At 34.8% G+C, this 15,409-nt stretch overlaps 1 protein-coding gene across 1 annotated transcript in view; it reads left to right on the forward strand.

Moving 5' to 3' along the window:
* Positions 1-15,409, forward strand: part of CDC37L1 (cell division cycle 37 like 1, HSP90 cochaperone) — a 47,793-nt gene that overhangs the window by 3,003 nt on the left and 29,381 nt on the right. The window contains exons 2-3 of the mRNA XM_074197466.1: positions 1,705-1,986; positions 7,172-7,265. Of these exons, the coding sequence (XP_074053567.1) occupies positions 1,705-1,986; positions 7,172-7,265 (376 nt within the window). The remainder of the gene's footprint in view (positions 1-1,704; positions 1,987-7,171; positions 7,266-15,409) is intronic.

Consider the following 15,409-nt stretch of genomic DNA (forward strand, 5'->3'; position numbering starts at 1 on the left):
AAGTTTCAAAGAAGTCCTCAGATTTCAGTTATGTAAAGAAATAGAAATTTAGTCCAACTGAATAAGTAAATAAGACTTGGATGCTAATAGCTACCTTATTTAGAATTTACAAATAATTAATAGTTCTGTGTAAAGTGTGAGAACTGAATAAGGACAAAGATTCCCCCCCCCAAGTATAAAATGCTTAGAAGCTTAAATTGTAGTCTGGCCTTGACATTTTCAAAGTCCACGGCCATGTACAAGTCAGTAACTTTTTTTTAAAATGAGTAGTATTTGTACTGTATTCATATAGTAGTGCTGTGAAGAAAGTGCTTTAGTTTTCAAGGTGTTTATATACATGCAAAGTATTATGTTGTAGAATATAAGCATGAGGTAAACATTTGCAAAATCCTAAAGTGAGTGGGTGCTACATCTGGATTTGAGTATGCCTATTTGGCTAGGTGACCCAGTGAATAGAACACTGGCCCTGGAGTCAGGAGGACCTGATTTCAAATCCGGCCTCAGACACTTAATAATTACCTAGCTATGGGATGGGGCCTTGGCAAGCCACTTAACCCCATTGCCTTGCAAAAACTTTAAGAGAGAGAGACAGAAAGAGAGAACGAGAACAAACCTGAGATTAAATTGGGCCTCAGATACTTAATACTTGACTGTGTGATCCTGGGCAACTGGTTGCCTTGTAAAAATTTTAAAAAAAAAAGAGTATGCCTATTTTGTCCTATATTCCAAGTTTGCCAGAAGCTACAAAACCAGGGACTTTGCTTGAGGAATACCTTACCCTTAGAAGCACGTATAATATAGATAATTTGCAAATGAGGGAGGATATTTGCCTTGGTGATTTACAATTAATGAATTACTAGTCAAACTATTGCAATGAGTCCTTCAGCATACCTTAAAAAGAACCACTTTACATTTTTGCATTCTTTTAATGGAATTAAATGAAAACAACACCTGAACATTTTTTTAGGTTGGTTGTATTTTAGAGTAAGAGACTTTAATCACTTAGGATTGCAAGTGTGAATACAGCTAGAAAAAAGTAATCACTTCTTGATATTCCATAGTATAAGGAAGTTAGTTCTCCACAGAAGAAAACTCCAAAGATTTTGTTGTCATTATATTTAGGAGAGAAATTACAGGCTTCTGTTAATATCACTATAATTATTATATTGTTTTTGTTTTTGTTTTTTAGGTTTTTGCAAGGCAAATGGGGTTAAGTGGCTTGCCCAAGGCCACACAGCTAGGTAATTATTATTAAGTGTCTGAAATAGGATTTGAACCCAGGTACTCCTGACTCCAGGGCCGGTGCTTTATCCACTGCGCCACCTAGCCACCCCAATATCACTGTAATTATTACAAATGTTTGAGATCAAAATGTATATAAGGCATTGTGTTGCTGTGTAGATTACAAAAAATTTCCCTATCCTTTAAGTTTATGTTCAAGTTGGGAGCACAAGACAACCCTTCAAGGTTATTTATACTAAAGGGTAAATGAGATTCTTATAATAAAGGTGCATTAGTTGAAGGTTTTTTTCTCCTAGTTAATATTTGGTAAATTTCAAAAAAAGTTTAACTTACTCAGAAATTTGAGTAATTTCTATCAATGAAAATTGAAAATTGTCTAACCACTATGAAATTGTTTGTACTGCACAAATCTGTGCTTTGTTTCCTTCAATTGTTATAAATAATGTTTTGTTCTCCATCCAGATGTATAACCAAGGAATTGAACTGGCTTGCCAAAAGCAGAAAGAGTTTGTGAAAAGCTCTGTAGCATGCAAATGGAATCTAGCTGAAGCTCAGCAGAAACTTGGTAGCTTAGCACTGCATAACTCTGAGTCCCTGGATCAGGAACATGCCAAAGCACAAACAGCAGTGTCAGAACTGAGGCAAAGGGAAGAAGAATGGAGACAAAAAGAAGAGGCCCTGGTACAGCGAGAGAGAATGTGTTTGTGGAATATGGATGCCATTAGCAAGGATGTTTTTAATAAGGTACAAGCTTTTATTAAAGGATACAATGCAAAAGCTATCAATATACTTCTGTATATTTGTGGACATTTAATATTCTAATCCTAGAATATTCTCATTATTTTCCCCATTTTTTCCAAAATTTTTCTTTTCTTTTTGTGAGTAGGATTTTTTATTGTACTTGTGACCCACTTCTTATCTTTTATTTTTCAGTTACATGTTATGAAAGTTTTTCAACATTTTTCCACTTGTATATTTATAAATTATACATTTTTCTACCCCCCCCTCTTTAGCAGCAAATAGCCTAGTAAAACTTGTACATGTTCATTTGTGTTTAACATGTTTGCATATCAGTCATTTTGTATATGAGGAATTTGGACTAAGGGTAAAAAAAGAAAACCTTGGGATAGGAAGGAAAAACATAAAGAGAAGTTTTTGAAAAGTGAGCATAGTATCCATTCAGATTCTGTCAGTCGTTTTTGTTTTCCTCTGGATGTGGATGTGGATGATATTGTCCAAAACAGGTCTCCCAGGGTTTTCCCTAGATCTCTGAACTGCAGAGGAACTGCATCTTTCATAGTTGGTCAACTCATAATGTTAACATGTCTAGTGTTCTCTTGGTTCTGATCCTTTCACTCAGCATTTTCCCCAAATTTCAATAAGATTTATAGAAACTGTTAGCAATAACAAATATCCTCAATACTGTGCTTACTATGGCCAGTTTTTGATACTCACTCAAAGTTATAATGTTGATTGTACTACACTAATTTGTAGCTACTGAATTTGTTTAACAATAGTAGTCTTTCCCATTTGGATTATAGCATGTACTTCCTGGCAGAATCACTTTGGAAGGGATATTTCAAATAACTTAGCCCTTTACTCTGTCTCTAAAAAGTTTTTGTATCTGAGACTATGTAAAAGTCAAGGTTAGATTATAGATATAGATTATAGGGGGTCCACAATTACTTCTGGCAACAATTCTTTTCTTGATAGTGCCATTGACTGACTCATTGTATGAACCAAGACCATGTGATCAAACCTTTATGGCTATGTTCTTCATTCAAGAAGAAAAGAGCTTAAATTCTAGTCCTAGAACTTTTAGGTAAGATAGTGACTTAGAAGCATAGGAAAAAAACCCCTTATTTTACTGAGAAAGGGTAAATAAAGTGCCAAAGTTGACAATACTTGCTAAAGAGTTAAAAATAAGGGAAAATTTCCAGACATAGAAACCTAAAGGAAACTAAACTATCAATCTAGGAAAGTAGAATATCATTTGTAAATATCATTAAGAATGGAATAGATAATGATTATTGTGGGAAATGGCAAAGTCAAAGGATAGAGAGGCAATAATCAAACCTTAAGAAAGATCTGGGGGCAGCTAGGTGGTGTAGTGGATAGAGCACTGACCCTGGAGGACCTGAGTTCAAATCCAGCCTTAGACATTTAATAATTACCTAATGTGTGTCCTTAGGCAAATCATTTAACCACAAATGCCTTGCAAAAAAAAAGATGGGGTTTTGAAGTCAGAATATATGGATTCAGACCCAGACCTGCTACTTAATATCTATGTGATCTTAGGTAAGTTACTTAAAACCTTTTCAGACCCATATACTCTTATTAAATGAGGGGCTGAACTAAATTGTTTTCTTTGAACTCTAAAATCCTATGACCTCAAAAACTTGTTTTCCAATGATTTGAGGATTTCCAAAATTAGAAGTTTCTTATCACATAAATCTATTGAAATAGTTGTTGGATTTTCTCTAGGATCAGTCCTGAACACATTCTCATAAGTGAATCCATAATAAAATTTTAAAAACATCACTAAACAGGCATCAGCTGGTATTATTGAAATTCTCTGAGTAAAGGAATTGGAGAGCCAAGTTCTCTTATCTTGAAAAGAAGTTGGGGCATTTAGCTATATAGGAAGCCTTTTATTACCTTCTACCTGCCTGCTAAATTATGTCTCTCAACAAAAAACTTCAATAATAAAGTCAGAAAATAATAAAGTTATTTAATTTTATTGTTATTTTATAATATATAATAAAAATGTCACAATATTATTTAATGATTGAGGTTACCATTCTCTCTGTAGTAGTAATGTAGCATAATTTTCAGATAACGAATGCTTATTTAGCAGATTGAACTTCAATAGTAATATTTATTTTGCAGAAACAGTAATTAAATACAACGTATAAAAGATAATTCTGATTACTATATCAAATACTTATGGAGATGGGATTTTCAGAAAATGAAAACCCTTAGCTTTAAACAAATGTTACTGCTTTCATCATTAACAAGTACTTTAAGAACTACCTTATTAAGTTATTGTCTTGAATAGATTGAAATTGACACCATGGTATAAAATGAATTTGGGGGCCGCTAGGTGGTGCAGTGGATAGAGCACCGGCCCTGGAGTCAGGAGTACCTGAGCTCAAATCTGGCCTCAGACACTCTGTGACCCTGGGCAAGCCTTAACTTAACCCCACTGCCTTGCCAAAAAAAACCCCAAAAACAAAATGATAAAATGTATAATGATGAATTGCTCTATAGGAGAAAAACATCATTATCCTCATTTGATGTAAAACTTAGGGGCATACTCTTGATTTACCATCTTCCTTTAGTTACCCATTTGACATACTGCTTCATCCTTTGAATTTAGCAGTCTTGGGCAGCTAGGTGGCATAGTGGGGGCAGCTAGGTGGCGTAGTGGATAGAGCACTGGCCTTGGAGTCAGGAATACCTGGGTTCAAATCCGACCTCAGACACTTAATAATTACCTAGCCATGTGGCCTTGGGCAAGCCCTTAACCCCATTGCCTTGAAAAATCTAAAAAAAAAAAAAAAAAAAAAGAATTTAGTCTTTCTATCCTGCCTTCCACCACTCTTTAAGTATTGTCTCCCTGAGCTAGAGTGCAAAAGCTCCTTTGGATCAAATCCTGTCAATTTTCCCCTTTCTATCCCCAGTGCTTAGCACACTGCTTGACATATAGAAAATGCTTAATAAATGTATGTTCATTTATTCAGGAACGAATCTTAAACTTTTTTTTAAATTTCTCTTTCATTAGTTTGGGGAGAAGGGAGTGGTTCAGAAGTTTGCTTATTATGGTGCCCTACATCCTAACAAAGAGATGATGGATTCAGAGTGCAGAATTAAACAGATTTTTTTGATATGGCCAACGTGGGAATTTGTTTTGTTTGACTGTGCATATATCTTACAAAGGTTTTGTTTTGTTTTTGTCTTTTATTTGTTTTCCTGGTGATCAGAGTGTGTAGGAAGAAGAGAAAATGTATTTAATTTTTTTAAAAAAGAATTTTGCATATCCAGGGTGTAAAGATAGTACTTTTATCCTATTATTCTGTTATAAGCTTGATCAAACTATAAATTGTCACCTTAATTCATATATAATTGTCTTTTTTTTTTCTTTGATCATTTTAATCTTTTTTTTAAGACTTTTACATGTGCATTACTTCAGTTGCCCTTCTTTGACTGTTTTACTTCTTCATTTCCATTATATCTTTTTTGATTTACAGTGACCAGAAACATAAAACATTCTAGAGTGGATATATATCTTAACTAAATGCCAAGTAATGATATCTTGCATGTTCCAGAAAGCGTGAATAACATTTGTCTTATTATTGTGAATTGTCTATTAAGTTCTTCTTAAAGAAAAAATGTTTTCAATTTAGAAAATCAGTTGTATCACAAGGGAGAAGATTATAGGATCATTTATTTAGAACTGGAAGGGACCTTAGAGACCATCCACTTTACAGATAAGAAACTAAGACCCACAGACAGGAACTGACTTACTCCAGGTCACACATCTAATAAGTGGCAGATCTGGAATACTATAATTTTCAACATGTATCAATTGTTTCTTTTTAAATCTAGTTTCTTATCTGACCTGAATTTATCAAAAAAATTAATTAGGAATGTTTTATAATAGTGCCTTTTTATATAGATTTATTCTAGGCTAAATTTGTGCTTGTTATAAGATAATTTAAGGCATGGAGATGAAATCTGGATGGCAAAATTTACTGAGAAAAGGATTAACAGGAAGTGCTCATACTTTGTTTTTGAATACTTGCTGATTCTAAGAGTTGGCAGAAAACTGGAACACAATTATTTTTATTTGGGCAGTAATAATCTCAGTGTATCAATGTAGTAACAGAATGTTCTGAAAAAGTTGTTCTTTAACAGTTTTCCTAGCTAAATAAGGACTTGATTAAATGTCATTTTTTGTGTTTATTCAACTGAAAAAAATGTCCTTTAATAGAGCTTTCAAATGACTTTGAAAACAAAACTTTCTGTAGTACCCTTAAAGGTTTTTAGAAATTTCAACTACATTTTACCGTCTTACTCAGGAAGTAACAGAGTTTAATAGAAGTAATTATATATTTTATTTTAGCTTGAACAAGATTTCTTCTGTAAATTAGAACTAATTAGGACCAGAATTGGAAATTTTTATAGGAAACTAATCCAGATACACACACACACACACACACATTTTATCTCTGGATTTGAGTCCACTCTAGAATACTGTCTAGAATTCTAGTCACCACATCTTAAAAAAGAAAGAATGGAAAAGGAAGATGCAAAGGAAAAAAACTGAAGCGATTGTGAGGCCAGGAGTGAGGGGTGGGGTATAATGAGAATGGATTAAAAAGAAAGCTGAGAATTCCTACTAGGGCTGGTACCATTGTCTTATAGAAACTTTGTATCTCACAAAATGCTAAATGTTTATGAAATTGGGTTGGATTCTCAGATACTTAATAATTACCTAGCTGTGTGGCCTTGGGCAAGCCACTTAACCCCATTTGCCTTGCAAAAACCTAATGAATGAATGAATGAATGAATAAGGTTGGATTTATTTCAAATCTATCTATTTAAAATTACAACAGTTTAAAATTAAACTTTAGCTCTGTTTTTTCTATATGACTTTTAGACATGGGTTGTTACAGTGGTAGTTGGGTTGGTGGTTTTTTATATCTTAAATGCTGTAGAGAGAGAAAAAAAGGGTGATTTTAAGGGCAATCTATTAAAACTTGGACTTGGATTGATATAGTGGTAGAGTTTACTCTGTCCAAAAGAAGGCTGTCTAGACATAAATGATGATTGAGCTTTAAAAGAATATTATATATAGCCTACTCAGAATTTCTGGTTCAAATGAAGCAGAGCAGTATTCTGATCACTTCATAAATTGTTTTCTCAGAGTTTTATTAATCAAGATAAAAGTAAAGAAATAGAAGATGAAGATAAATCCAAATCATTTATGCAGAAGTATGAGCAAAAAATTAGACATTTTGGTAAGTACCTTACTTGAATTTCGTCTTTTGTAATTCTTAATGCCATCTGTACTAAAAATGGGAATATAAAATATGGAGCACAAAAGAAGGTACAAGCCAGTCAGGCACTAGTTCTCTGCCTGTTTTGTTTTTTAAGATTTTATTTATTTTGAGTTTTACAATTTTTCTATTAATCTTATTACCTCCCCCACCCCCCACCAGAAGGCAGTTTGCCAGTCTTTACATTGTTTGCATGGTATACATTGATCCAAATTGAATTTGATGAGAGGGAAATCATATCCTTAAGGAAGAAACATAAAGTATAAGAGAGAGCAAGGTCAGACAATAAGATATGAGGGGTTTTTTTTTTCCTAAATTAAAGTTAATAGTCCTTGGTCTTTATTCAAACTCCACACTTCTTTCTCTGGATACAGATGGTATTCTCCATTGCAGACAGCCTTAAATTGTCCCTGATTGTTGCACTGATGGAATGAGCAAGTCTATCAAGGTTGATCATCGCCCCCATGTTGCTGTTAGGGTGTACAGTGTTTTTCTGGTTCTGCTCATCTCACTCAGCATCAATTCATGCAAATCCCTCCAGGCTTCCCTGAATTCCCATCCCTCCTGGTTTCTAATAGAACAATAGTGTTCCATGACATACATATACGACAGTTTGTTAAGACATTTACTTGATTTCCAATTCTTTGCCACCACAAACAGGGCTGCTATGAATATTTTTGTACAAGTGATGTTTTTACCCTTTTTCGTCATCTTTTCAGTGTATAGACCCAGTAGTAGTATTGCTGGATCAAAGGGTGTGCACATTTTTGTTGCCCTTTGGGTGTAGCTCCAAATTTCTCCCCAGAAAGGTTGGATGAGTTCACAGCTCCACCAACAATGTAATAGTGTCCCAGATTTCCCATAACCCTTCCAACAATGATCATCATCCTTTTTGGTCATATTGGCCAGCCAGAGAGGTGTAAGGTGGTACCTCAGAGAAGCTTTAATTTGCATTTCTCTAATAAGTAATGATTTAGAACAATTTTTCATATGACTATGAATTGCTTTGATCTACTAATCTGTAAATTGTATTTTCATATCCTTTGACTATTTGTCAACTGGGAATGGCTTTTTTTTTATTTTGGCTCACTTCTGTGTATATTTTAGAAATGAGTCCTTTGTCAGAAACATTAGTTGTAAAGATTGTTTCCCAATTTACTGCATTTCTTTTGTCTTGGTTACAGTGGTTTTGTCTGTGCAAAAGCTTTTTAATTTAATGTAATCGAAATCATCTAGTTTGTTTTTAGTGACGTTCTCCATCTTTTCCTTAGTCATAAACTGCTTCCCTTTCCATAGATCTAACAGGTAAATTAGTCCTTGATCTTCTAGTTTGCTTATATTATTGTTCTTTATGTCTAAATCCTGTATCCATTTGGATCTTATCTTGGTATAGGGTGTGAGGTGTTGGTCTAATCTATGTTTCTTCCATATTAACTCCCAATTTTCCCAGCAGTTTTTATCAAAGAGTGAGTTTTTATCACAATAGCTGGACTCTTTGTGTTTATCAAACAGCAGATTACTGTAATCGTTTCCTGTTATTGCACCTAGTCTATTCCACTGGTCCACCACTCTATTTCTTAGCCAATACCAGACATTTTTATATTTATTTATTTTTTTTATTGAAGATTTTATTTGAGTTTTACAATTTTCCCACCTTTACTTTGTTTCCATGTTGTACATTGATCCAGATTGAGTGATGAGAGAGAAATCATATCCTTAAGGAAGAAACAAAAAGTAATGAGAGATAACAAGATCAGACAATAAGATAATCTTTTTTTTGTTGTTGTTCTAAGTTAAAGGGAATAGTCATTGAACCTTTTTCAAATTCCATGGTTCTTTATCTGGATACAGATGGTATTCTCCATTGCAGATAGCCCAAAATTATCCCTGATCGTTACACTGATAGAATGAGCAAGTCCATCCAGGTTGATCATCATCCCTATGTTGCTGTTAAGGGTGTACAGTGTTTTTCTAGTTCTGCCCATCTCACTCAGCATTTACTTATTACTATGGTAATTACTATAGTTGTCTCCTGCTATTTGCACCTAGCCTATTCCACTGGTCCACAGCTCTATTTCTTAGCCAATACCAAACAGTTTTGATGACTGATGCTTTATAATATAATTTTAGATCAGGTACAGCTAAGCCCCCTTCTTTTGCACTTTTTTCATTAAATCCCTGGAAATTCTTAACTTTTTATTTCTCCATATGAATTTACTTAGAACTCTTTCTAACTCATTAATTTTTTTTTTTGGAATTTTGGTTGGTAGGGCACTAAACAGGTAGTTTAGTTTTGGTAGAATTGTCATTTTTATTATATTAGCTCTACCTATCCATGAGCAGTTGATATTTGCCCAGTTATTTAAATCTGATTTAATTTGTATGAGAAGTGTTTTATAATTGTTTTCAAAAAGTTTCTGATAGGAGTGGCTAGGTGGCATAGTGGATAAAGCACTGGCCTTGGAGTCAGGAGTACCTGGGTTCAAATCCGGCCTCAGACACTTAATAATTACCTAGCTGTGTGGCTTTGGGCAAACCACTTAACCCCATTTGCCTTGCAAAAAACTAAAAAGAAAAAGTTTCTGATCCTGGAGTCAGGAATACCCGAGCTCAAATCTGTCCTCAGACACTTAATAATTACCTAGCCATGCGGCCTTGGGCAAGCCACTTAACCCCAATGCATTGAAAAAAATTTCTGAGTCTGCCTTGGCAAATAGACTCCCAGGTATTTTATATTATCAAGAGGTTACTTTGAATGGGATTTCTCTTTCTAGCTCTTCCTGCTGTATCTTGCTAGTCATATATAGAAAAGTTGAGGGTTTATTTTATATCCTGCAACTTTGCTAAAATTGCTAATCGTTTCCAGTAGTTTTTTGGATGATTTCTTGGGATTCTCTAGGTGGACCATCACGTCATCTGCAAGGAGTGATAGTTTTGTTTCTTCCTTCCCAATTCTAATTCCTTCAATTTCTTTTTCTTCTCTACTTACTGAAGCTGATGTTTCTAATAAGATACTGAATAGTGGGGCGGTTGGGTGGCGTAGTATGGGGCGGCTGGGTGCCGTAGTATGGGGTAGCTGGGTGGCGTAGTGGATAGAGCACCGGCCCTGGAGGCAGGAGTGCCTGGGTTCGAATCCGGTCTCAGACACTTAGTAATTGCCTAGCTGTGTGGCCTTGTGCAAGCCACTTAGCCCCATTTGCCTTGCAAAAACCTAAAAAAAATAAAAGATACTGAATAGTAGTGGTGATAATGGTCATCCTTGTTTCACCCCTGATCTTATTGGGAATGCCTCTAGCCTCTTCCCATTGAATATAATACTTGTTGATGGCTTCAGAGAGATACTGCTTTATTATTCTAAGGAACACTCCATTTATTCCTACACTCTAGTGTTTTTTAGTAGGAATGGGTGCTGTATTTTTTCAGCATCTATTAATAAAATCATATAATTTCTGATAGTTTTGTTGTTGATATAATTAAATAATTATACTAACAGTTTTCATAATATTGAACCAACCCAGCGTTTCTGGGATGAATTCCCACATGGTCAAAATGTATTATCGTAGTGATAACTTGCTGTAATCATTTTGCTAAGATTTTTGTATCTATATTCATTAGGGAGATAGGTCTATAATTTTCTTTCTCAATTTTAACTCTTCCTGGTTTAGGGATCAGCACCATATTGGTGTCATAGAATAGTTAGGCAGAGTTCCATCTTCCCATCTTCCCTTATTTTTCCAAAGAGCTTATATAGAATTGGAACCAATTGTTCCTTAAATGTTTGGTAGAATTCACTTGGGAAACCATCAGGCCTTGGAGAATTTTCTTAGGGAGTTCAGTGATGATGACTTGTTGGATTTCTTTTTCTGAGATAGGGTTGTTTAGGTATTTAATCTCTTCATTTAACCTGGGCAACATATTTTTGTAAATATTCATCCAGTTCACTTAGACTGTCAAATTTATCTATGTTGAGCAAAATAATTCCCAATTTTTACTTTAATTTCCTCCTCGTTGGTGGTGAGTTCACCTTTTTCATTTATGATGCTAGCAGTTTGGTTTTCTTCTTTTAATCAAATTGACCAGAGGCTTATCAATTTTATAGGTTTTATCATAAAACCAACTCTTGGTTTTATTTATTAATTTAATGGGGTTTTTGCTTTTGATTTTATTAATTTCTCCTTTAATTTTTAGAATTTCTTTTAGAATTTCTAATTTGGTATTTAATTGGGATTTTTAATTTGTTCTTTCTCTAATTTTTATAGTTGCATATTTAGTTCATTGATTTTCTCTTTCTCTAACTTATTCATGTCAGCATTTAAAAATATAACATATCCCCTGACAGCCGCTTGGAGTGAATCCCATAGGTTTTGGTATGTTGTTTCATTATTGTCATTATCTAGGATAAAATAATTCTTTCTATAATTTGTTGTTTGATCCACTCATTTTTTAAATGAGGTTATTCAGTTTCCAATTAATTCTGGGTCTATATCTCCTTGGCCCAATATTGCATGTGATTTTTATTGCATTGTGATCTGAGAAAGATGTATTCACTATTTCTGCCTTTCTGCAGTTAATCATTAGGTTTTTTTTATGCCCTAGTATATGGCCAGTTTTTGTATAAGTGCCATGTACTGCAGAGAAAAAGGTATATTCCTTTCTATTCTCATTCATTTTCTTCCATAGGTCTATCATATCTAGTTTTTCTTTTTTTTTCTTTTTTATTTTTTTGCAAGACAATGGGGTTAAGTGGCTTGCCCAAGGCCACACAGCTAGGTAATAATTAAGTGTCTGAGGGCAGATTTGAACTCAGGTACTCCTGACTCCAGGGACATTGCTCTATCCACTGCGCCACCTAGCCACCCCTCGCCAAATAAACCGCCCCTATATCTGGTTTTTCTAACAATCTATTTACCTTCTTAACGACATTCTTGTTTATTTTATGATTTGATTTATTGAATATGAGAGCAGGAGGTTGAGGTCTCCCACTAGTAGAGTTTTGCTGTCTATATCTTCCTGTAGTTCTTTCAGCTTCTCCTCTAAGAATTTGGATGCTGTACCATTGGGTACATATATATTCAGTATTGAAATCACCTTCCTTATCTTTTTTAATGCTGTCTGTTTTTGCTGCTGCTGTGTCTGAGATAAGGATTGGTACCCCTGCTTTTTTCACTTCAGCTGAAGCAAAATATATTTTGCTCTAACCTTTTACCTTTACTCCATATGTATCTCTGCTTCAAATGAGTTTCTTGAAAGCGGCATATTGTAGGATTCTAGTTATTAATCCAGTCTGCTATTCGCTTAATGTTTTAAGGGAGAGTTATCCCATTCACAGTCAGAGTTATAATTACTAAGTCGTTATTGCCCTCATGCTATTTTCCCTCTGTTTGTATTTTTCTCCTTTTTTCCCCACTCCCCAGTATTTTGTTTCTGAATACCACCCCCTTCAGTGTGTTTGCCCTCCTTTATCCACCCCCTTCCCTATCCCTTTTTTCCCCCCTTCCTTTCCGTTAGTTCCCCTTTTTCTCCCCCTCCCTGTCTCCGTCCCTCCTCCCCTTTTCTCCTTTTAATACTTGAAAGGTATGTTTTTTAAGTTAACTCAGTATGTATATAAGTTAACTTTAATCTAAGTCTGATGAGAGTAAGATTCAGGTATTTCTCATCTCCTCCCCAAGTCTTTTGTACCTCTTAATGTAATGAGATTTACCCCATTCAGTCCCCTCTCTCCTCTCATCTCCTTCCTGTCCCCCTTTTTAAGGAGGAGGTATTTTTAAATCATTCTATCTATAAGGAGAAGCAGTAAGCTGATTTGCCAAAAAATGTTTTGAGGAGTAGTATGTAATTGCCTGAGTGATAGGTTGGAAGCTCTTATTTTGCAGTAGAGCTAGAGCAGAAGTGGGAAACATCTGACTTACAATAAAGACAGGACTTGAAATTCAATAAATCTAGCTTTTATCTGTTTTAGGGGTGAATTAATTTTGCCATCAAAACTGTTTGATCAATTCATTAGTGTGCTTGCCTTCCCATAGTTCTGTCAACATTCTCTACTTTGTCTTTATTGCATATTTTTCCATCTCTTCTCTTCCCAATTTGTTCCACTGTGGATTATGACTTTACTACTCACTTAAAACAGCTCTTTACAAGGATGCCAAAGATCAATTACTAAATCCAGATACCTTTTCTTGATTTTTTCCTAATCTCTGCAGCATTATATTCTTTGACCAAATATAGCAGGCTAATTTTAAGCTGATAATTTTGTATGGTCTGAGAATGATGTTATAAATATCCAAATTGTCCTTGGCAGAAAAGTTTCTGTCCCTGTCCTAGGGGCTGGGGGGAATCACTGGAGTCTATTGACCAAGGCAGTGACATGCTTCTACCTGAGGTTTAGGAAGATTAGTTCCACAATTCTATAGGAAATTCCTATAAGAGCCTCCTAAATTGTGTCAAAGTGATAATTCCTAAAGCAGAAGTCTGACCATGACATTCCCTGATCAGTAGACTCCAGTGACTCCCTTTTACCCCTAGAATAAAAACTATAGCAAACATACTCCTGTGTCTGGCATTTTACAATCTGTCTCTAGTTTCATTATCCACTACTATCATCATTATGACTGGACTTTAATAAACTTAAAGTTCTGTATTGTTGCACCGAGTTTGATTTGCCTATGAGATAATTATGTAAATTGTCCAATAGTCAGTAGCATGAGACTTCAGTGTAGGAGAAATGTGCATAGCCAGATATATAGATCTGGAAATCATCTTCATAGAAATAATTGAATCCACTGAGCCTGCTGAGCTTACCAAGAGAATGTAGAGAGAAAAGAGGGCCTAGGACCAAACATTTGAATTATATCTATAGAGGACAAGATATGAGTTATCCAGTAAAGGAGCCTGAGAAAGAATGACCATACAGACAGGGGATTACAAGGAGTGAGCAGTTTCCCCAAAACCCTGAGAAGTGAGTATCTCTGAAGTATAGTGTAATGTGTCAAAGAGTATAATGCTGCAGAGCTTAGAAAAAAAACAAGAAAAGGCATTTGGATTTAGTAATTGGTCTTTGGCATCCTTGGAAAGAGCTGTTTCAACTGAGTAGAAAAATCATAATTTACACTGGAAGAAAGTGGGAAGAGAAGAGATTGAAAAACATGGAATGAAGACAAAAGTAGAGAATGTTGACAGAACTATGGGAAAGTAGGGACACTAATGAATTGGTCAAACAGTTTTTGTTTGGTTGGTTTTGGTTTTTTTTGGTTTTTTTTTTGTTTTTGTTTTTTAGGAGGGCAATGGGGTTAAGTGGCTTGCCCAAGGCCACACAGCTAGGTAATTATTAAGTGTCTGAGGCCGGATTTGAACTCAGGTACTCCTGACTCCAGGGTGTTTAATCCATTGTGCCACCTAGCCGCCCTGGTCAAACAATTCTGAAAGACAGTTATCACTAAATTGTATTACCCTTTGAATCAGTGATGGCACAATTTGAAATTTAACCTGATGGAGGTTAAAAGAAGGAAAGTTCCCATATAGATAAAAATATCTACACTTTTTTGTAGTGCGAAAGAACTGGAAAGCAAATCAGTACTAACCAACTGTAGAATAGCTTAACAATTTGTAGTATACAAATAGAATAAATATTAGTGTTCTATAAAAAAAAATGTGAAAAATTCAAAGAAATGAGAAAAATTTATGAACTGATGAAAAGCGAAGTTCCAGAAGAACAGTTACTCAAGAAAAATAACATTTAACAGAACTCTAATCTATACAGTGATCAATTATAACTTCAAAAGCTTAGTGAACAGTTCCTCTTGACTATGGAGGTAAACTATAGGTGTGGAATGAAGATTGCCTTTTTTTTCCCTTGACTATACTTAAAAGATAGTTCTTGAGATGGGAATGGGAAGGCTGTATTAAAGTATTTCATTTTTTAAGTAAGGGTAAAGAAGTAGAGACAATGATTGTATACAGGTTTTTTCTAGGAGTTCTGCTGACTTTAGGGAATAGTAGGGTGAAGTGAGGGGGTATTTTTTTCCTTGAAGATGGATAGAGACATTTTCATAAGCAACCTGGAAGAAGCCAGTAAATTAGGAGAGATGAAAGATTATAGAGAAAGAGAA

Source organism: Macrotis lagotis, chromosome 8 (assembly GCF_037893015.1).
Source record: "Macrotis lagotis isolate mMagLag1 chromosome 8, bilby.v1.9.chrom.fasta, whole genome shotgun sequence".
Taxonomy (NCBI): domain Eukaryota; kingdom Metazoa; phylum Chordata; class Mammalia; order Peramelemorphia; family Peramelidae; genus Macrotis; species Macrotis lagotis.